Source organism: Labrus mixtus, chromosome 10, assembly GCF_963584025.1.
Source record: "Labrus mixtus chromosome 10, fLabMix1.1, whole genome shotgun sequence".
Lineage (NCBI taxonomy): Eukaryota > Metazoa > Chordata > Actinopteri > Labriformes > Labridae > Labrus > Labrus mixtus.
The window spans coordinates 21,777,791-21,802,066 of NC_083621.1; the positions used below are offsets into that span (position 1 = coordinate 21,777,791).

Below are 24,276 nucleotides of genomic sequence, written 5' to 3' on the forward strand. Positions count from 1 at the left end.
AAAAAGATTTAGAGAGAAAGTAGAAAGATAGTAGGAATAAATCATGTGTTCATATAAGCCTGGCTCAGACTGCAGGATATTCAGGCCCATTTTCCTCCTTCCCAACAATCATGGGGTCTTTCCTGACTCGGAAACGATTATATCCCCAGATTTTCTTGTAGTGTGAGTCACATAAAGATCCAACCTTAACGTCCCCGGTCTTTTCGGAGATCGTGTGGGACGCCTGGATTTATTTCAAACATGTTTGATATTTAGAATTTTAAAATCTCACCGTCAATAAAGTGCCTGGCGGAAGTCGAATGCAACTACACTAACCGCGGCAGACGATGGAGGTCAGTAATAAGTGGACAGAAGTGGCGTCAGGTGAGCTGAGCTGTAATGCATCTGACAGTTACAATCTTACCTCCAGCTGTCACTGAAGAACAGACAACCCACGTTGTCCTCTCAAACCATTATGATCACAAATGTATCTGCCTCCATTGTTTATGTGATGTGACATGAGGTGGTGCGTTCCTCCACTGGGAAATATAATCTTAGTATAATCCTGTAGCATGTGATGTGCCATGATTTTCATATCTTGTAGTGTGTGCATGCTTGAGATAACAAAGAAGATTCTCTGTTATGATTCTCTTTCTGTGTGTGATTCTGTACCGGAATTCAAAATCGGGAAGGATTTTAAAACTCCTCCAGTGTGAGCCAGGCTTAAGAGTAATATCCGTGATTAAGGGGTCCAATAGAGACCATTCTTAATGCACATTAACGATCTGTTATTACCAGATCTACTTTCAGCATAATTATAATGAATTAAACCACTTAAATGTCCTGCCATCATTTGTGATTATTGTATCTATTACCATGGTAATTATACCATCAAAAGGCCAGTCGAAAGGGGGGTTGAGAGGAATTGGTATCTTTTTATTAACAGAAAATATCTCATGTCCTCTTTGATGAGTGTTGAAATTAATCCGCACAGTGGGTTCCGGGGCAGCAGCCAGGCCCTTACCGACTGTTTTGAACTCTTATCTGGCATCATTAGTGTCAGACCCAACTGTCTGGAGACTCTGGTGCCAATTTTATACCAAAAAAACTCATAAATAAGCAGGACAACTGCCTCTGTAACCCCCCCCCCCCCCCCCCAAAAAAAAAAAAACCCAAACAAACAAAAAAAAAACACGATTAATTATCCCATCAGGGTTCGTCACTATCCAACCAATGGTTCAGTAACTATGGCCCCTGTTAGTTTGACTGTTAGACCTTTAACTACTACTTTAAGGTTTGTTAAGCCCCAGTTATGAAGCCTCATATGCCACTTCAGTAACTATGGATTACTTGCTTTTAACTATGCGAACGCATGACATCAGATCCTGCGGTGGTTTGGGATGTTGGTTGTGCACGTTCTCATAAATGAACACTCAGTGAGATACAATATGCATATAACCGTTAGGAGCAGTGTAGAGTTGTATGGGGATGAGTCCGGAAATGGCAACATTGGAGACACCTGAGAGCAGCTACAACAATGGCGTTAAGTTTTGAAGAAAAGTTAACAGCTCGAGTCAGCAACTACATGCAATATGATGTGTCCTTGTAGCTGCATAGCAACAAACATGCGTGCCAAAATAGCTGGCGACAGATCATTTCTACTCCGGTGTTAACATCTGATTTATGTGGTGCTCCCTCTAGAGGAATCCTCCAGTAACACGCGTTGTACTGAATGCATTTACAGCCGGATATTTAGAATCAGAATCAGCTTTATTGGCCAGGTATGCTTGCATACACAAGGAATTTAACTTTGGTGAACTGTGCTCTCTTTGTACAAAGGTATAACATAGAATATCAACAATAAACACAAAATAAGCAAAGATTAATATGTACAAGACTAAATAAGAAAGTGAATGATGCTCTGTCTGCTCCTGTAGATCATTTACTGTAAATGCATCAATATTAAAGTAGCCTTGCTATAAAAAATTACAATCTATAATTTCAGTTAATAAGACACCTTATGAGACGTATAAATTTAAGTGGAAAGAGATGAGTGTTGACACCTTAAGACAGGCTTTCTCAACCTTGGGGTCAGACCCCAGATGGGGTTACATGGATTTTAAATGTGGTAGCCTGAAATTTGTATTCATTGATCAATGAAAATTATATCCATCCATCCATTATCTATACCACTTTTCCAGTTCGGGGTCGCTGGGGTCTGAGGCCAATCCCAGCTGTCATCAGGTGAGAGGGGGGGGTTACACCCTGGACTGTCTGCCAGTCAATCACAGGACTGACATTCACACCTACAGGCAATTGAGAGTCAATCAACCTAACGAGCATGTCTTTGGACTGTGGGAGGAAGCCAGAGTACCTGGAGAGAACCCACACAAGTAAGGGGAGAACATGAACACTCCACACTGAGAGAGGCCCTCAGTGTGGATTCGAAACAGGAACCCTACTGCTGTGAGGCAACAGCACTAAACCCTGCACCACCGTGCAGCCCCTTAAAATGATATTATATATTAAAATATATTGAACACAGGCTACTGTTGGCCATAGCCAACACCAAAACAAGGAAGAGTCTCTGTCTGTCTGTCTGTCATCCTTTGTGCAGAATGTCACTCCAGCCTTTCTTCCTCTGTCCAAAATAATACAAACAGAAAAGCCTAAATGTGCTTTAAAATGAATGTTTACTTGCAACACAGTAGAAAAAAATTAATTTCAGCAAATAGATGTAAGTGTTTTGGATGTCTGGCGTCGCCAGAGTTTTGTGGAGTAGAGTCGGGTCACCAGCCAAGTGGCTGGGTGCTTGGATAGAGTGATGAAACTGTTAATGAATGAGGTGATGCTGTCAGAAACATGGGTTAACCACATGTCTGAATCAGTAATTGTCATATATACAGAAATGAACTTAATGAAGTGCATATGAACACATATAAATGGATGGACTGACTGGAGAAGAAGCTCACCTTTTGTTCGGCCTCCTCCTCATCACTGCTGATCTTCAGGTCGTCCTCCAACATTCTGCACGGAGACAAAGGGACATGTTATTGCAGACATAATTCCTGTCTGCTTGTATTACATGAAGGTCTGATATGCCAAGTAATGATCTGCAGTTCTCTTTGATCAGCCGTTCAGACACACAGATTTTAAAACACGGCACAACATGGTTCAAATTCATGCATGGGTGGAACACTCTGCTGCCGAAAAGCTACCAGATGTTTAGTTTGTAGAGCTTGGAGAGGAAATCCAGATTGTTTTTACATCTGGAAACTTTCTGTCTGACAGCTGAACTGCTGTCTCATGCTGCCAAGAATTCCTTGAAAACAAAGGGGTCTTGCTCGGCTTGGATCAGCCTCTCAGTCAGGAACATACACTGATTTTTTTTGCAGAGGCTTTTTACCTCTGATTGCATTATTGCATGTATTTATTTTACACTTTTACAAATGCTAAAAAGATATGTGATTGAAAGGATGCACAAGACACACAGTCGATAACATGACCTTCCTCAGAGCATCAACTGCTCATTACCACACACATTATTCAGTATTGATGTGCTTTGCAATGGCGCCTTGCCATGTTTAATTTCTTTATATAAACTCTCAACATGAACTCGTGTTATTTTAAGCTGGTACCGCTATTGTTATTGTGACAGGAGAATCCTCTTAAGGATTCTATTTTACTGCCTCACAAACCACGCTTGTCATTGCGTGCGCCATTAAAAAAAAGAAAAGATTCCCTCGTGTTGTCGTGTTTTCAGCTGGGACCCTGCAAGTTGAGAATAACAGAAGCAAAGTACATAAAAAAAATCTTACAGATAAAGGGCATAGCAGAGCACACTGCGGTGATAGATATGTCTGAATTCATGAATAATGGATTCATTTTTTTTATTTAAGAAAGGATGTTCTGTGAGAGGGAGACAGTAAGTGAGATGGAGATAATAATGATGGAGAAGAGAGGGGAAGCTCGTGACAGAGGAGGGAAGGGAAGCAAGAAAGAAATGTCATAAAAATGCAAGAGAGTGGAAGCCTCTATGAGCACAGATGCAGACAGAGATGAGTTATGAAATATAGCCTATCTATGACTTGCAGAGCTTTGGAAACACATTATTAAAGTGTCACAATGTTCCTTATTGTCTTCATATACCGATTATTTTCTTACAGTTAGGCACCAGTAGAGCTTCAGCACTGTCAGAAGACTCACTGAGTGGGTGTTGATATTTTCTGAAGCTAATGCCAGGCTTTACTCAGTTTATGACTAATTGCTCAACACTGTGCTGTAGAGAACATCAGATGCATGTGTTCTCACAGTCCAAAACACACACACAAACATACACACATGCACACACGCACGCATGCACGCGCACACACACACACACACACACACACACACATACACACACACACATTGTAGATCTTTCCTCATTAGACTGACTCGCAGGGCAAACTCGCACGCTGAAGTTTCCTGGCATTGTCTCAAAGTTATTGTCCATGATCAAGACTCGCTTATTCAGATCAGCTTTATTCACACATGTTCTACATCTTGTAGTGGAAAAAATGTAATTCCTTCATATTGAGATTGAAGATAGGGTAAGCTTGTGGACACTTCATAATGTCTTACTCTTATTCATGTTGTGTTTAAATGGGCCTCACTCCTCTATCATTCTTTGGAAGAATGTTTGATAAGGTCACACAATTTACCATTAACTAGTTCCTTATTAGCATGCTAATTAGTAGCACACTGGCTGCTTATTAGTCCCTTATTCTACATGACCTTATATATAGGACATTGAATAAGATTTAGGAGGTATTGATTTGCCCTCAATACCTCCCAATTTCTGCTTATTGATAGAATGTTAGGAAGTCGTTGAACATGAATTATGGTCTTAGGCTTTCCTTAGCAAGGCTCTTATAAGGTAGAAGTAAACAAAAGCATAATAAGTTCATAATTCATGTTCAACAACTTCTTAACTTGCTATCAATAAGCAGTGGGAGAGAAAACAGAATCTTATAGGAAGCTAGTTAGCTGTACATACACATGTTTGATCAATTCCTTGTTGTTGCTCCTGTGTTCTATGTCATGCACTCTACGCTATGGTCGGACCGTCATGGCTCATGGTGTCATTTAGCAAACTGTCTATTGCTAAATAAAATCCTTTTGGGGATTTTTTGTTTGAGATGGATATACTAGCCTAAATGTCTGCCTCTCTCATTTTGCCAACCATCCCACTGTGCAGCCGTGTGAGTGAAGTGAAGTGTGCAGAAGCCAGAGATGTTGTGTTTTTGCTCATGGCTCACTTTAAATGAATGTTTCTGTACCGTCTCACTCTGACCTTTAATTTCTCCTACGAGCAGTGAATTTCATCCAAGAGTTCAGCCAGTGTGCTTGTGTGTGTGTGTGTGTGTGTGTGTGTGTGTGTGTGTGTGTGTGTGTGTGTGTGTCAGAGAGGAGAGAGAGATACTCACGACTTCTGTGGTGCAGTTGGAGGTTTAGCAGCCGGCTTGTTTGCTGATATACTACATCGTTCTGCAACAAAGCAAAGGAAGTTCATGTATCACTCTTTTTAGTGTGTTACGCTTGTTACATTGATTACTATTTGACAAACAGCCAGACTCTGATTGCTGTAGATGTGTGTTACTGTTGTCACTTTGTTGTACTCATGTGATGCATGTGTGTGTTTTCTATGCATGTCATAATAATTATTAAAAATTGCCTCTACAATCAAACACATGAATTGAGCTTGTTTTCATGTTTGTCTCATTACTTCTTCGGGGGGATAAAAGAAAAGGTGTTCAGACTTTTCTGCTCCTGAGGATTCGATTTATTTGAACCTCAGCAGCTCTTCTCACGTTTCTTCTGGGTGGGTATTGCCCTTCCAGCCTCAACGGTGTTAATTATCACACAGCCACAATGTGGATGTTGATGCTGTGAAACTTACTCTGAGAGTTGTAGCCTGAGGTCACATGCAGTGGCTCCTAGGAGAGAGGGAGAGAGAAAGCCAGAGGGCAATGAGTGGAATGAATAAACCAGCAGATGTCATTATTGACTTCACAGCTGCACAACACTGATATTACACAGAATTCATTTTCTCTCTTTTCCCGGCATTGACGACCACCTCATTTTAATTTCACATGCAGGATCAGCCCTTTCATGCACGGGTAAATAAATAACAGGGCAGTTTTTATTTTTCACTTCTAAGGACATGCAAAGTGAAATCATTTTTTGAAGAAGTAACAGAGGTATCCAAAAGAGTCAACATAAGGCAACGCTTTAACACAAGACTTAAATTCTAGACTTTTTCAAAATGAACTTGAGTTTTTCAATTTGATTTTTAAAGTTTTTAATCTGTGACTTTTGAAGTTTTATTGCCTTCTAAATATAAAATATGCTGGATCAGATCAAACTACCTCAACAGTCTTGCCTGGAGGCTGCCAGAACAGCACATCAGCGTTTGAAGGAAGAGCGAGGATTATTAAAGGAGCACGGATTTGAGTTCAGACTTGAGCTCTACCCATAGAAAGACATGGGGCCGGCTGTGGATAAGTGGTAGTGGTTGTCTCTACCACATTGTCAACTGATAACAGTATTTAAGAAGCATACTACTGGCCTGTACTCTGGAACAAGTTTGCACTAGTGAGCCTTAACATAAGTAGATAATGAACAGAGAAAGACTTCTGTGTTGACCCAAAGAAAGATAACTCATATCAACCTTGTTTAGGACGGGGAACTTGGTATGATCAGCCTTCCCAGGAGTGTGTATGGCAGTGAGAGGAGGAGGCCAGGAATGTGTCATCTCCTAAATACAGAAACAAACACATTCAAAGGTCACATATTAAACAAAATACACTTTACCATGTTTTTTTTTTACACTGTCTCTAGTCTGTCTACAAACCCCACATTTATGAGAGAAGTCCATCCTCTTTGTCTTTTGCCTGCTCAACTTTTCAGAAAATGTGTGCTCAAACAGGCCGTTTGGAAATTTCCCTTCATGACATCACAAAGGGCAGTAACCCCTCCCCCAGTTGGGTGCACTCCCACAGCTATGGTGTGTGACGTTTCTTCTGTCACAAAGCAGGCTCTCTTTTAACCTGGCCAAAGACGCAATGAACTGCCGTTTCTTTATTGATTATTTCCAGCTGATGTAATATGTACATGAAAACCTTTGAAATCAAACCGTTACATTATGAGAGCCAAAGAATTAAGTCATGTAGTTACAGCAGCACAAACTGTACGCACCGTGTTAACTCAGCAGGTACTTGATAACCTGTCGCTGTAACACCATGACTTCACAGTTTGGGATCAATAAAGTACATTCATACATCCAGACACACATCGCAACACCAATTTGTAGGAAGCCATTCAGTTATAGTGAAAAATACAAGAAAAAAAAAAGCTTTCCATCACTTTTTTCATTACCTTCTTTTGGTAAAATTTAAACTTTAAATGTCAGCAGATCTTCTTACAGTGGAAGAACAATGAGGGCACAGCATCTAGGGACAGTTGATTAGACAAAGTCTGTCAAGGTTGATTTTACAGCTAAAACAGGAAGTGACCATTTCTGACCTAACTGTAGTTCCTGCCTACACTGATGAAATTATGTTTATTATTGTTGAAGTTAAAGAGTTGTTCCATGCAAAGTTGAAATTAATGCAATGATTTTCTGCAGCACCCCTCCACTTTCCTATCTGCAGCAGCAGTGTAGTTTTTTTTTTTTTTTTTACAGTTTCACCTCTCCATCTATCAGTCTAATTGAACCAGACAGCTGGATATCGTTCCTTTTTGTGCAGAAGAAGCGTCAAATGATGCATCAAACAGCCCCTTTTATGTTATAATGCACAGAGTCTGAAGGAGACGAACATTATCACAGCCTTTCATTATACCCTATCTACAGTATAACTAAAGCTTCAGACTATGTCGAGTCAGCTTACTCAAAGAAAGCCTGTATATGTTAAACCGGCTTTGTTGTAGCCTACATCCCTCAGTTAATGAATTGTGTTTATCTAAGTTTGCCCTCATGTGGGAACTGGGAATAATACAGATGACTACAGTTGATGAAATCTAAGTAAAGGGACTGCTTATGCAACATCACTGCAGCCTTATACAGCCTTATACAGCAGGCCATGAGGTCAGAGGGCCTATAAGGTCAGTGACATCACAATTTGCCATCACGCTTATCTTCACCCCCTCTGGAGTTGATGATTCATATTCCTTAGATGACTCATGCTTCCATGTGTTAGGGAGTGTGTGTGTGTGTGTGTGTGTGTGTGTGCCTGGTGGGGGGGGGGGGGGGGGGGGGTTAAAGTACTGAAGATTCAAGAGTATGAGTCTATTCCTTGTGCATGTTTTTTTCCACTCTGCTATCGTAATACACTTGGACTAGACACACGGCAAGTTGCTAGGCAACTCTTCTCTGACATCAACATGTTCCTAATAGAACAGGTCATGCATTCTGAGAGACGTTACTCCTGACAGTGTGAGTGTGAGTGTGTGTGTGTGTGTGTGTGTGTGTGTGTGTGTGTGTGTGTGTGTGTGTGTGTGTGTGTGTTTATTTTTATTTATTTATCTTTAATGTAAGCTGGGAGGACCCACAGAGACGGATGTCTGCATGAAGCTACAGAGGGCAATTTAGCTGTCTTTTGAAAATCATTCCACATAGCAGCAATATTTTAAGGGCACCTACCCCGCAGGGTCCTAAATTCTGTATTTTTTCAGTGATCTAGTTATGAGATCTGGTTGTATGGCTTGAAATGTTTGTAGAGTAAGAAAGGAGTTTACCAATGAATGCTCATTAAAGGTGGGCGGCAGTAGCTCATTCTGTAGAGACTTTTTTTTAAGTGCAAGTCCTGCCATGGACCAAAATTTGAAATTGCCCTGGTTGCTTGAGAGGTGCCAGTTCACTACATGGGTGCTTATGAGGTGTCCTTAAGCAAGGCCCAGAACCCCACATAGCTTAGGGCTGCCCCCTGTGTTTAGCCCTCTCACTCTCCATTAATTCATGGCCATAGATTATCCACATGTCCTGTTTGTGCAGGTGTATATTTTTATCTCCCAATTAAAGAGTCTAAACTTTTGCATGTGCATAGTTAAAAACTGGCAAATGTGTAGCCTGCACAATGTTTATTATATTTCTCACTGTTTGGCAGGAGTTTTCTGATTAAAAAAGATGAGGCTTTAGTATTTAGTTACATTTAAAATGTATGACCTAAAAGGCAGATCCTGTCCTGAAGCAGCCAGATACCCAAGTACTTGAACTTTTTGTCACATTAAGTATTTACACGGTTGGTCAATGTAGCATGAATAGGATCAGTGTTAAGTTTTTAGAAAACCATGTTTTTTTTTTAGGTTTTGGGACCAGATCTTAGAATAACACCCAATTAGAAACAACAAAGTAGCGTGACTTTTTGAGGGTGCAGAGGAATATAATACTGTCTCATTAGAGATTAATTTAAACTTTTATATATTTTCTTTGATGTCATTATCTTTAATGTAAATAGAAGTTGCCCCAGGATAGATCCCTGGGGCACTCCTTTGCTGATCACCATGAAGGGTGACTTTACCTTATCCACTACTATTATATGCTGGAACAAATTACAGGCAATCACTTCGAGACCAGTTGAAGATAACCTATGCTATGCAATATAGTGATAGACCATGTTAGGTCAAGGAAAAGGGCGACACAGTTTTCAGCCTTCATCAACTTAATTTACAATTTTAGGTATCACTAGAGATGCTGCAGTGATTGTGCCATGGTCAGTTCTGATGAAACGCACTTTGTGTGTGAATGTTATTTCAAGAAAAGAAAATGTGCAATTGCCAATTTACCAATGATTCCAATACTTTTGCCAGACAGGAATTTTTGCAGATGGGTCATTAGTTATTGACTTGACTCGGTCGACTCCTTTGAAGAGTGATGAGACGTGCACCTTTCAAGACGGTAGGGATTATTAAAAGTGATACATTCAAAATCTTAGTTTCTAGATCTTAAGTCTTAAGAAAACAAAGTCCAGTTTGTCCCCCCCTAAATATTTAGTGTTTTATGTTTATAAGAAGTTGAGAACCTCTTCCTATTTTAATTCCTGATAGGAAAAGAGAGCACCGTGATCTGAAATATTTAAATTAAGGTTTTTCAATTAAACTGGCAGCACTGTTTTGATCCACAAAGCTATTTCCTGCTGCTTTCAACTGGTTCATGGTTTAATGGTGGTTAAAGATATTAGCGCTTGTTTATCAGACACAGGGCGCTTTTCAGTAGAGGAATTCAGTGCTCAGGGAAGGATGAAACAGAATTCGATTTCAGAGAGTAAAAGATTTAGTTGGGCTGTTTTAATATTATCATTTGATTTAGATTTTTTTTAGGCAGAGAATTTTTTTCTGAGTTTTCCGAAAATGCTTCCAATTGCTCACGGAGTCAGTCTCTCTGGCATCATAATTCATTTAAAAAATACAAGTTTGATATTTCTTTTTTATATAACCGAAGTTACTTGAGGCTGGCATGCTTCTTTAAAATAGGATTAAAAGTTGTACAAAACTATGTGAGTGATTTATGGCTCATGGATGAAAGTTAAACTTTGAAAGGTTAGTCAAAATAAGTTTATATGAAATACTTGTTCAAAAATAGTTTTTCAATTTAATTTGATAACAAAACAAGATGGAGCTTTAAAGATAGAGTTAGAAGCTTTTACCTAAAAATTTAAATACAAAAGTAATACAGCTCTATCATCCCTTCTGGGCCTCCATACATGTTTGGTGTTGACTGTGTCTGCAGAGACCCTGTCCTCTGTATGGATTTTGAGGTTTTGGTTGACTCATGGCCGTCTCTGGGTGGGGAGGAAGTGTTTCCTCAAGCCAGTAACCGCTCGCAGGTGAGTTTAGGAAACAGTTCAACAATTAGACATGATTCAAATTGACGCATATGACGGACGTGGCTGTAGCAGCAAAGAAGAGAAAATACCATCATAGTGAGGTGAAACGCCAAGCGGATAAAGCTTGTTCCATAACGAGGGTGAACCTTGGGTGGCTTTTACCCATAGACACAGAGTTGGCCTGCTATCTGTTGGACAGGCAGGTGCCAGACACCGGTGTTTAGCCTGTGCTGTAGCTTGCAGTATAGATAGAAGTTGTATGTACACGCTCTGTCCTTCAGCGAGTGTGAGCTTCTGCGGAGGCAATGAGGCACATAAAAGAGTTGCAAAAACAACCTAAAAGCCAGATATTTTAAAACTTCCAAAATGATAAAAATAAACATAAATAACACTAATCCTTACTTGAACTCATACCCTAAACCATATTTTGAAAAATAGTATAACACAATGGAGCCTCAGATATAAAAAGGTTAATTTCTTTACCATTAAATTGTCAAAATTCTCCTTGAGAAGTCAGTCAATTTTTTCAAAGATCTGATTAAAGATTGTGCAACATCAACATCAAGCAGGTTCTGTACACCTTTTTTTTGATACATGTAGCTGCCTCGAACTGTAAAAAAAGATCAATTACAATAATGTTGCTTTGACATCTGATAAGTATCTCTAGTGTCAGACCAAAAGAAAATGAACCTCAGGCCCTCTGCTCAGATTCACCTCACCTCAAAGGTTGAACTCCCTGAGCCTTCCACTTGACACGGCTTAGAACCACAGTCTGAATTCACCAGCGCACCTATGTTATTGACAGAGGCTTTTTCATCGAGCTCACAGCATACTGTCTGTCAAGCAGCCTCTTGGCCAGCATATTTGTTTGTGAAAGAGAGAGGGGTGAATGACAGGGGGCAGGAAGGATTATAGAAAAGAAGGCAGAGGCGGAGACTGAAGGAGAGAGCAAGCCCAACAATCGATTTGACATAGAAGAGAGAAGAGAGTGACAAATAAAGATGGAAGGAGAGATCGAAGAAGGGAAGTAACTGTGAAAAGGATTTCTGCATGCAGTCTCCTCTCAAAAACGAAAAACTTGTTTAGACCTGAGCCAACAGATCTCCATCTATTCCCTATCCCCCTCTCTCCCCATCTGTCCCTATTTCTCTCTGTTCTCTCTTCTTTCTCCTTGAAACCAGACCTTCTGAAGTGAGACGAGGCTTTTGTGAGCAAACAGAAAACAGCTGATCATCAGGGAAATTACTCTCGTCCTGTATGTGTGTGTGTGTGTGTGCGTGAATGTTCATGTGTCTTCAAATTTAAATAAATAGGGTTTTTTCTCAGTCCTGTTTTTTTCTGCCGCACTCGTTATTATCATGCCGATTTGTGTTTGAGTCTTATTTTTATTTAAATTGGTTATTTGATGCTATAAAAAAGGTGTAACATGCCTTGATTGACAGCTCTGTTTACAAATGCAACTCCTTGGGTGCTGTGTAAACCAGAATGGAGCTCAACAGTGACCGCCCACTTTTTAAAATTACACCATTCAAATCTTACATTGATGAAAAAATCTTACATTTCACAAAATCCTAATATATAAAGATTGAAGCCTGTAACCAAGACAACCAGCTACCTCAATACTCGTGACTCTAGTACATTTGATTCTGCGCCAAAACGGCATTGAAAAATTAGGAATAAGGCAAAGGTACAATACTGCGTACTTATCTACAACTCCACCAGTCAGAGACGTCGCTGTGATACTTTGGTAGTGTAGTTCTCTCGAAATCTTGAACAAACCATGTTTTTATTTAAACGAGGTTTATATCATGCAAACTTATCATGTGGACTCTTATAAGTACCTGGGTGTTCACCTGAACAATAAGCAGGACTGGACTGATAACACTCTCTCTCTATAAGAAAGGCCAGAGCAGACAGTGCTTTGCCACCCGCGGTGTCAGAAGGAGAGATACCACAGGTCCTTCCATCCTGCTGCAGTCAGACTGTTTAACAAAGCCTGCTCCCAGTAGATCACAAAACACACACACACAACCGGACAATTCACTCTGACTTTGTGCAATAATAATGTTATGTTAATGTTATATTATGTTTATCAATCCACTTTGTGCAATAACATGTTACACTTTATGTGCACTGTGTGCATGTCTGTGTTACACTGAATATTCTGACTACATTTTAATCAAAACTGCAGCTCTCAGCTGATCTACTTTTATTCATCCAAATTGTGATATCTATCTATTTTTTGTACTTTTAAAAAAAAAATTATTTAAATTGTGCTCTGTGTTCACTTTTTGTTTGCAATCTTTGCTCTTTTGCTGCTGTAACACTGTAAATTACCCTGTTGTGGGATAAATAAAGGATTATTTTATCATATCTTAACTTGAGTCTTCTACAGGAGCATAAACAATCGTACGTCCCAGGTGGCTCTTGGTCAGTCTACCTGGAATGGTTATGAAATTATGGCTAATAATCAAATCTGCTATGGAGAAAATGAATGGATTTTTACTTCCCTACAGAATAGTAGTAGTGGAGGAAAAGTGAGAGACAACGTAATTAACACAATATTCATTGAATTTTGCACAACAGCCAGTGTCTGATTCTAAACACCACAAGTACCTGTTCTGCTGTGGACTGTACAGACCGGAATGATCTTTGCTGTTTAATCTGTAAATTAAATGTGAGCTTTGCTTAGCAGACGGTGTGGGACTAACCACGGCAGAGTCTCTAATGAACAACTCCAAATGGCGTCAACAGCACAATGTCAGCGCCCATCAAGTGGGTACTTTGGCCTCACCTTTGTACAACAGGAAAAGGTGGACATTTGTCGTCCATTATAATACATTCACAGGTCTATCCGTCTGTGTGTGACTATCCACTGTGTGTTAGGTGTGCCCTCAGAGGAGAGTGTGTGTGTGTGTGTGTGTGTGTGTGTGTGTGTGTGTGTGTGTGTGTGTGCGTGCGTGTGTGCGTGTGTGTGTGTGTGTGTCCATCCGAATGACATACCCGCAAAATCTCTTCGACACAGCTGGAGTCATTTGGCAGACTGACCTGGAGCAAAAAAGAAAAGAGAAGCGTTAGAGAGAGAGCGAGACAACCACACTAAATTACATGTGAAACATCAGAAGACAGAAAATACAAATGTTACATTATGTGCATGAATTAACATTACAGTCCTGCAGCTTCTACTTCTGCAGTGTGAACTTTATTGAGAAAGGAACATTTTCATTGTAATCATTGTATTACATGTTGGGATACAAATGAATAAATCTTTATTAATAATGTTACAAATAGGATTATTTTTTTCTTCCTTTGTCACACAAACGACATGAATGACATTCTGATTGGCTTAATGGCAGTCACATAATAAGTGCTACTCCAGTTAATAATAGACCAGCAGCAGCCTATGAAATGACAGAACAAACACATTTAATGGGATTTTTACTCAGCTGAGCTTATTTTCTACAACTATTTAAATGTTTTAATGTTTCTGTTTGACTGAAATTACAATCATTAAGAGGTGATAATGTGTTTGAGACTGAAGAACGGACTCTCTTAGTACATGCATGTGTGTTATTAAAAGAGAGATGGGGGACAGGAGGGGCGAGAGAGAAAAGAGAGAGAGAAATATGAATGGCTGAAGATATGCTGAATGATATTGATCGATCAATAAAACACCTTATAACACAGAGCTTGTTAACACTTCTCCACTGAGAGCTATTCATGTATCCTCTCCTATTTCTGCATATATAGAATAATTACATTGCATAGTCTTATATGGGTCAGACTCAGTTCTAACAGCATTTTGGAAAACCTTCAAGGATTTTTTGTCTACAGCGTTCTTGTCTATTCACTTTCATCAGCTCTTTTTCTGATCTATATTTCAGCTGTGTACAGCTGTGGATTGACCACCATCACTGGGACAACCAGCGTGCAAGAAAGATCAAGAGCTGTGCCCTCAGAGGAGAGAGAGAGTGTGTGTGTGTGTGTGTGTGTATGTGTGTGTGTGTGTCTATCTCAGTCTGTTGCTCAAGATGAGTTCATGTGTATTGTGTATTTCCCATGTGCGTCTGTTTCTGCGTATGTTTTGTAAATACATGCGGGTAGTTGTGGTGATGCACAATCTTTGAAACTGTTTTTATTGATAACTTTAAATCTTAGCTGACTGCTGATCTCACTCCTCACTCCTCTCACCCGGCAGGTAGAGACTGTAAGGGACCAATAAGTACTTCAGTTGGCAATTCTGTTTCCTATACAGAACAACACAGTCCACATTGAGGACAGAGGCGCTGCTTGGCTACAGGCAAGGCAGGCAACTGCTTGGGGCCCCAAAGCAGCGGCCGAAAAGTGCTAATTTTGCAATGACGCTCGACTGACAGCGCTCTCGTTACCCTGCTGAACGCTGATGTGGGGCCCCTCAATTGATTTTTGCCTAGGGCCCCAACAGACTCTGGAAACGCAACTGATTGCGGTTTTGCACTTCCAAACATGTTCTGCTATCTTGGGGTCATAGCGGCAGCAATTTGAGGAGCCATTTTAATTGATCTATAGATGCTCAAGTTCAAAATATGTTATCTTCAAATCACTCCACTACTGCTCTTCAAACACAAAGAACACACAGCCTGCACAGCTTTCCCTAATCCCACTAACATGATCTAAAACACACCTTTTGTATCTGCACACATTAGAGCCCTCTTAGCCATTTTCTAGCCTGCACAGGGAGTCTAGTGATTAAGATTTATTAAGTTGAGCCTGACCAATTATATATTCTTAGGATTTCAATAAAGATTTGTATAATTAATGAACTGGCTAATATTTGAATATTTAATAAATATACATTTATAGATACATGGTGGCCGGAGTAGCTCAGTCTGTAGGGAACCAGAGGGTTGCCGCTTCAAGTCCCGATGCGGACCATATCTGGAATTTGGTCTGGTAGCTGAGAAGGCTTGTCCATAGGATCCTGTTTGTGTATGTGTGTGTTTTTCAGCCGATGTGTGTGTGTAGCATGACTTAATAATGTGGGATAAAGAAAGTATGTATTCTTCTATACGGTATATACCTATACTGTATATATATATATGTTTCTTCTATTACAGATTTGCCCCAACGATTTTTTTAACATCAGCTAAACAGACTAAATTTCTCAGCTTCATATGCTTTTCCTTTATAAACTTTTCACTTTCATGAAACTTTTCATGTTAAACATTTTGTATGAAGATGGTCACTTAACTCTGCAGCTCTTCAAAGACATAAACCCTGTTCTTTAGCTCACAGTACATCTTCTCATGAAGAGTGTTTCAAGCTGCAGCAGTTCGGGGTTGTTTTCAGGGGTTTTAAGTAAAAAAAATAATTAATAACTTCACACTGTATTACCGGTTCAGGACTAAAGAGCAAAGAGAAAGCTGGATAAAAAAGTATAATGTAATCTGCTCGACTCAAAAATATAAATTGAGTGTCATTCTGCTGTTGCTCGGAGTCTCCTGGATTGAGGCAGCAGCTAGCACTAGCATTTTGAGGGCTGCGTGTCTAAAAATCAGCCCGGCCTCATTTCTCAGCTGAATATTTGATAATCACACGTGAGTTTTATAGTCTACCTTTTCCCATCTCTTTCTTTCTCTAGCGTACATGCACACAAACGAAAAAGAGTGTTTTTATAGATTTTAATAAATCAATTGGAAGGCAGTCTCAAAACTCATTTATCAACCATTTAACACAGGCTTAGCCATTACAGCGAGTGATAAAGGAGAATAGATTGAAGAAGAGGAGCTAGGATCAATGCCAGTGAACCATATAATTGCACCTGGAGTGGTTTAGCTGAAAACATTAGCCCTGTTTTCTGAGGGATCACATTTTGAAGCCAGCTATCCATGCTGAAGACTTAAATGTGTATTAGTATCCATATTTTTAAATCCACAGGAGCTGTTCTGTACAAAAATGGCACAAGTTTTAGACACAATTGTTCATCTAAAAAAAAAAAAAAAAAAAGCCATCTTTCCATTTTACAAGAATAGATGAAGCTCTAGCGTAAGTTCAGTCAGGAAGACTCTGTATTGGCCTTCACGGTCGGGTCTATCTCTCATTCATCCCTCTCTCCAACGCTCACTTACATTTAACAGTCATTCTAAAGCTTTTCTGGGGCGGTCATTGGGTAATCAGATGTTTCAGATCTAACCAATGGCATGGGGTTCCTCCCTTATTGTCAGCCTATCATCGTTCTGCTCACCTTTTTAAATATGATTCTGTCTTTGCCTTTAGTTCCTTCATGCTGATGTTTCGTGCGCCCCTCCACCTCCCCATCACCGCCCGTCTTCCCAGAATTATCATCAGAATCATCGATCAATTCTTCACCCATCAGGTATCAACAAGTCAGCAACCTCACCACCACCAGTGTCTGGACTCCATGGGAGGGATTTATTCTGCTGCCGCTCATAATTGGCATTGTCTAAACACATCAACCACCCCATAGAGTCCTATTGCCAAAGTCTTTCTGTCAAGTCACATTCCCATGTTATCTATTGTTATAAATAATTGTATTCTTTTCTTGTTCTGATTGTTTTTTTTCAGTACATTAAACCTAAGCTGTGTTTGTTCTTTCTTATTTTCAAGAAATTTAAAATTCTTGTTATTAAATCTCACTATTGTGACCAATAGGATTAAGTTGGTTTTAAATATTTTATACAGTGGGGCACATAGTCCATGAGACCAAAGTCCTACAGGCGGGCAGGTCGGGTCCGAGTCCGGCAGCAGGAGCTGGGGATTGAACCCCCAAAATTCCTGCTGAATGACAGAAGACTACCACTGATCCACAGCCGGTATATAACATTTACTCTCCTACTGTAAATGAATAAGCATCTTGGGAGAAAGAACAAAATGAATCAAGATTCTAGCTACCAAGTCTGCTCTGATAACTGACCTGTAATTCAATGGCTTTTTTGTGTGTCTTGGTCCCATAAATAAATCTTTACTATCTTCTGCTGTGACTCTGTAGCTCTAACAGTGTCTCTCTCCAAAGTCGGGTAGAAATACTAAACCAACAACATGTTAAAAAGTAAAGCTAGATCTGCAGACAAACCCAGCAAAGACATCTCAGCACCGATGCATGAGTCAGAGCTGGCCCTCAGCCCAGACGCTGACAATAACAGAGCTATAAAATAAGGTTAGACTTATTTGTCTTCACAGGTAAACCGTGTGTGTGTGTGTGTGTGTGTGTGTGTGTGTGTGTGTGTGTGTGTGTGTGTGTGTGTGTGTGTGTGTGCGTGTGTGTGTGTGTGTGTGTGTGTGTGTGTGTGTTTACAAAGCAGCCAAACGCACAGCTGCAGTATTTCACACAATGCACAAGTGATTGAGGAGTGAGCTTGTGACAAACAAACACAAACATGAAACACTTTCTGCCATTTAAAGACACCATGGAGTTAGATGCATCTGCTTCTCACTTTGTGAACATCCCTCTCTCATTTCATGTGTGTATTTAATCAAGTGTTGTCCCCTGTTTCTTCTGTTCATCCAAACATATTGTTTCCTGCGTGCAGGATTACATCATTAGTATTTTTAAACGTCCACTAATGCCTCTTCTCTCCTTGACTATTCTTTTGCCGTCTCATTAGTCCAGCTCTGCTTTTCTATTTCCTTCTCTCTCTTTTTTAATTTGCCTACTTTGCTTTCTTTCCCCCATCTTCCTCTCCTCCCTCTCTATGCAGTTTAAGTCTAAATCAGGGGATTTGGGGGGTGTTAAGAGTTGAGGTATAAAACAGCTGCTCGCTGTCTGTAAGCTTCTAAAAAGGAGAAAATAATCCAACACAAAGTCTATTTCTCAACAGCAGCTTTCCTCCTCCCTAATCACATTATTAGCTGCCTCTCCTTTCCCCTTGTCCTCTCCTCAACCTCCTCTTCTCTTCCATTGTCTTCCCTCTTCAGTAGAAATAATCAAACTATTAGAATAAACAGACTGGGATTTGGTGTCTGCATGTTTAAAAATGTTTAAAAATGAAACCCATGAACCAAAAACATTACCTTGTTGGTTTTCAGTTTGTTCATGTCTGCTTCAGTCAAACGTATGTCCATCTCGTCAAAAAAGTAGTACACATGACAAACCACTACAAGGTGGATGCTCTGATTTAAGCAAGCCTTTTATCCAATCACACGTTCTGTTTTTGATACCCAGGTTTGTGCAGAGCGTGACACGGTTCATCTCTCACTGACAGACCTCTGTAAAACATAGAAAACTATAAGAGGCAAAGGAATTGGCAGCCAATGATGATGGTAGACATTTAATAGTCTCTCACATAATCTCCAACGCACTCTTCCATAAGGTCGAACTTTGAACTTCATAATAATTGGAAAAAAGGAACAGAAAAAGATGTTCCCTCTCACTTTCCCTCTGGGGTTCTCTCTCTCCTCCTGCTCTCTTCCCCTGTCTCTGTCCCAGATGCTCTCACAGCCATCACTCTCATATTCTGCCTCTCCATTCCATCCTCTCCCCCCCCTCTCTCTTTTATATTCATAGGATTTTAAAATGTCTGTAATGGCCCTGGAAGATTAAAACACTTTCTCCCTGCCTGTGTGTGTGTGTGTGTGTAGATATATATATGTGTGTGTGTGTGTGTGTGAGAGAGAGAGAGTGAGTGATTTGCATACTGTGGATATGCTCTGATTGGCAAACTGGAAATGCAGAGCCCAGCAGGGCATTTTTTATTAAAAGGCCCGACCACACACAAACACATACACATACACAGCCTGTATGAATAATACTAAAGAGCTGACAGTGGGGGTTCTCTGGGTTTTGTTCTTTGATGCCAAAAGCAATAAAGATTTTTATTAACCATATTTATGTGGGCATCAGACACATGTTGCTATGGAACAGTCGGGCCAGTGTTTTGATATTGTTTTCAATAAAGTTGCATAATGATGTACTAATCTCAATAGTTAAGATGTGTAAATTTAAACTAGGATGTTTTATTGGCTACACATCAATCTATCCGTTATCTTCCGCTTATCCGGGGCCAGGCCGCGGTGGCAGAAGGCTAAACTAGTAGCCCCAGACGTCCCTCTCCCCAGCAACATTTTCCAGCTCCTCCTGGGGGATCCCGAGGTGTTCCCAGGCCAGACGGGATATAATCCCTCCAACAAGCTCTGGTGCTACCCTGGGGTCTCCTACCAGTTGGACGTCCCCGGAAGACCTCCTGAGGGAGGCGACCAGGAGCCATCCTGATCAGATGTCCAAACCTCCTTTGGATTCAAAGGAGCAGCGGCTCTACCCCTCGCTTCCGCCGTATGTCCAACTCCTCAGCCTATCTCTACCTCCACGCTTCAGAGGAAACTCATGTCGGCCGCTTGTATCTGCAATCTGATTCTTTAGGTCATTTCCTACAACTCATGGCCATATGTGAGGGTTGGAACGTAGATCGACTGTGAATTAAGAGCTTCGCCTTCCGACGCTGCTCCTTCTTTACCACTTTACCTCTTTAACAGTCCGATGCAGCGCTCACAATAGTGATGACGCTGCACCAATCTGCCTGTCAATCTTGCAATCAATGATTTTATTGCATTAGAACTGGGGAGCATGGCTTTGTCAATCACAAGTAAAATTTAAAAAATCAAAGTAATTTGAAAATAATCTGGGGGTGTGTGGATTATAAATAAAATATAAAAAACAGTTTTTCATTGAAATCTCATATATTACCAAACATTAAATTCTTTAATATTTTATAATAATAATAAAGTTTGCTCAATCCTCATAGGGACCATGACACATGGACTTATCAGAGGAAAACCGCCACAGAGTAACTCCCAGAACTTTAAGCAATGGCTTAACCAGAGGAGATAATATTTGGGTTATTGATAGAAAAAGAAATCAGAGAAACATTCATCTATATTTTCTCTTGTCAAACAGCTGACTGAGACGTAGCAAACACACATCTTTGCTACCTGCAGTTTGATATGGCCCTAGAAGCAGTTTTAGCATTGCTGTATAGCCCGTATCTTTAAAGGATGCTAATTATCAGTGGTTCAAACTCACGAACCTGCACAGGTATTGTGCTGGAATACAATTTTGATTTAATTGTAGATGTTCAAATGAATGAATCATTTGAAAAGTATACTATATATAATAGAAATAAATAGAAAACGGTCAGGTTACTGTGAGGATCTGTCACTATCAATCTTGGTAACCCCCTGTGGACAAAGCACCTCTCATGGCTTTACTGATCCTGTCCTGTACATGCATGAGTAGTGTTCTCAGACAAAACATCTCCCCCTGCTTTCTTTTAACTGTCAATCAACAAAGGTGATTTGAATTTTGGATGGTGGCACCTCAAAGTTCCTCGATACTTCTGCTCGTCTGGGAATTAAACATCACGCTCACAGCTGCTGTTACTCAATCTCCAAATCGATTGAGCACATTTGTAGTACCCAATGCCGGCCATCAGGGGACAGGTTTCTGGGATCCAGTGGTATGGGGAGGTTTGCAAAAAAAACACCAAGCATGGTCAATCACCTGATCATTTTATTTTACACCTAAATACTCAATATTACTTTTTCAAGCAACCTAAACACTGTATTTACTTCAGTAAATTGCAGTCTGTTTCAAACAATAAACCCTGCATTCTTCAAATGATATGAGCCTTTTTTAATTTACTTTATGTTACGTCAGTGGTCCCACTGAACTTACAGTAACTGTTGTGCCAGTTATCACAGAATGAGTAGAGTCATTACAGCAGTTAGGATGCCAGGAAAGAAAGACGATAAGGAGGGCGCTTTCTAGGATATGTGATCCCGACAAGAACTTGTTAACAAACTTATTTCAGTCGGCTCCAAAGGCTGATGGGAGCTGGGCAGGGGGAGCTGATGTTAGCCAGGAGGCTAGCGCTAACACGACTGATCTAATGGGCATACGTTGATACAATTAAATCCCTGGTTGGGCTCATTTCTGCGGGCAGGCCTGGCAGTACTGCTCACATAAACTATACACTTAAGACTCAAGACTGGTGTGTGGCTTGATATTTATTTTTAAATGAAAGTACATGACCAGTCATAGGCCGTGTTCACACTTGACTTCTTTTTTCAACTGCCAGCGCCTTTTTTACATACAAGCCTATGGAGAAAAGATGACGCCTTTTCAAAAAGCGCTGCGCCCGACGCCTTTTTCAGTTGAATTATTTCAACTTTTCAAAAAAGCGCTGGGTGACGTCAAGCGCCTTTCTGACAGCTGACCAATCAGGACGAGTAGTAACCTACGAGTTACCGGTGCCCAAAAAGATGCCATGCACCCAAAAAACGGTGAACTTCCACCAGATACGTGTGCATTGCGTGTCCGCTCCGGTCCGTTACGGGTCAGTGCACCCTCATCCGTCAACACCCACCCAACAGAGTCCGCTACACAACGTTATAATGAGAATATTTGCCTTTATATCAATGTTATGTGTAATCCAACGGAATGACAACATCCACAAAACAGAGGAGAACAACATACTGACGAACAGAAAACATAACGCAGCCGTTTAATTACGTGTACGGAGATCATAGTGGTCGCGTGCAGACACTTTAGGCAGTCACTGTATATAAACGTCATTCTCTTCCCATTGGCTCGAGTTGAATTCTCCTGAGTATATGCTGCCGCGTTCAGACATCAGCTCACTCGGACATTCTGCGGAAAAAATACTAGGGGTCTAGTCTGCGCGAAAAATGCGGCTGTTTGCGTTCACATATACTCTAAAGTCCCTCCGGGGTATTATTTAATTTGTTGCTAGTTCTGCTTTATTTCCTTGTTAATTGTTTAGCACCAATTCACCAAGCCAAATTCCTTGTATGTGTGAATGTACTTGGCAATAAAACCTGTTTCTGATTGTGATTCTGATTCACATGAATCACAGAGCAGGGCATTCCCAAACGAAAATATGACCTCAGACTTTGATATTTCAAGCTCAAAACACCTATAGACTAGACAAACTCACTGGTCTCTTCTGTCTCCTCTTTTGATATCTATCATCACAAGGCTCCTGTTTGCGGTGATGAAACACTGGAAGCCACTTTTTGATGGGAGACATCCTAAATGCTGTTTGGCTTAAGCATATTTATTCCAAAGCACCCTTTTCTCTGTCTTACTGCAACCACTCAAGAGGAGTTCCTAGAGGACAATTTTATGATCATTTTATTATCAGCATAAAAGCTCAATCGTTTCATCTCCCTCTCTCTGCAGACGCAATTAGTTGGTTTTATGACAATCAAATAAATTCAAGCATTTAAAAGCTTTCTTTGAGTCATAGAGGAACTTTAAATTCCACACGGCTGATAAGACGTTACCACTCTGAGTTTCTAGAGGACTGTACTGCTATAAATATATAGGCAGTGCTGCAGTGAATGGTTTTGTCGTGTGTATATATGTGTATGTCTTGGTTTTCACTTGACAGGCTGCCTCAGGGAAAGAGACGCCTGATGGGTATTATGCAAATGAAGCCAGCTGTTTGCTGCGTTGGCAGACTCCTCATAACTCTCTTCTTGTTCTGCAGAAAGTGTTAAAATATTGCACCCCCGTATTCAGCCCCACATCATATTCTCCTGCCTCTTCATTTCCTCACAGAAGTTATTTCAATATACTGTAATTTTATTTGTACATCTTCCAGGTATCCCCTCATGTCTGCTGCCTATCCATCTGCACCCCTATAGTAATGAATGTACAAACAGGGAAAGCTTCCTTGAGCGTTTGTTGACTCCTACGATTTAAAGGATCCATAGCTCACTGTAAAAAAGAAAACTGACATCTATGAATATGTCTACGGTTAAGGCAGCTATTTGATCAATATTCTGTAAAATGAATTGTATTAATTACGGTGAAACCTTCAGTTCTTGTTGTTACAGCCTCAATCTCTGCTCCTTTTCTCTCTAACATTTCCCTTAATTTGTCATTTTGACGGTTAAGTCAGTTGAATTCAGCCCTCTTTCCTTTTGTATTCTTCTGGTTGAAGGTTTTTATTTGTCATATGCACAACAATTGCAATAAAGCAGGCTTTGGAAACTGCTTTATTGGATCCCCAGCTCCTGCAGCCACATGCCCTATGTGTCCTTGGGCAAGACACTTAACCCCAAGTGTCTGCAGCTGCTTTGTTGGTGGCGCACAAATGTGTATGAATGGGATTAGTTACTTCTGACGGTCACTTTAGATAGCAGCCTCTTCCATTGTGTGAATGTGTAGGTGTGCTTTGAGTAGTCAGAAGACTACAAAAGCGCTGTACAAGCTCAAGTCCATTTACCATTTAGCCCTTGACCTGTTGTTATATTAATATCTATATAATCTTCTTATAGCCTAGCCTAGCCTACTTTTTTTATTCTAAATATATATTGTTGCCTTGAAAGTAATTTGATTTAAAACCTGTCCTGGAACGATTTCAGAATAAAAGCAGTACAACCAAGGAGAGCTTCTCCACAGAAATGAAAGCCT

At 40.3% G+C, this 24,276-nt stretch overlaps 1 protein-coding gene across 1 annotated transcript in view; it reads right to left on the reverse strand.

The window, feature by feature from the left end:
• The window catches only part of aff2 (AF4/FMR2 family, member 2), a 99,696-nt gene that overhangs the window by 35,723 nt on the left and 39,697 nt on the right, over positions 1–24,276 (reverse strand). The window contains exons 5-9 of the mRNA XM_061048751.1: positions 13,848–13,892; positions 6,692–6,778; positions 5,921–5,957; positions 5,448–5,508; positions 2,952–3,006 (exon numbers count right to left, since the gene is read on the reverse strand). Of these exons, the coding sequence (XP_060904734.1) occupies positions 2,952–3,006; positions 5,448–5,508; positions 5,921–5,957; positions 6,692–6,778; positions 13,848–13,892 (285 nt within the window). The remainder of the gene's footprint in view (positions 1–2,951; positions 3,007–5,447; positions 5,509–5,920; positions 5,958–6,691; positions 6,779–13,847; positions 13,893–24,276) is intronic.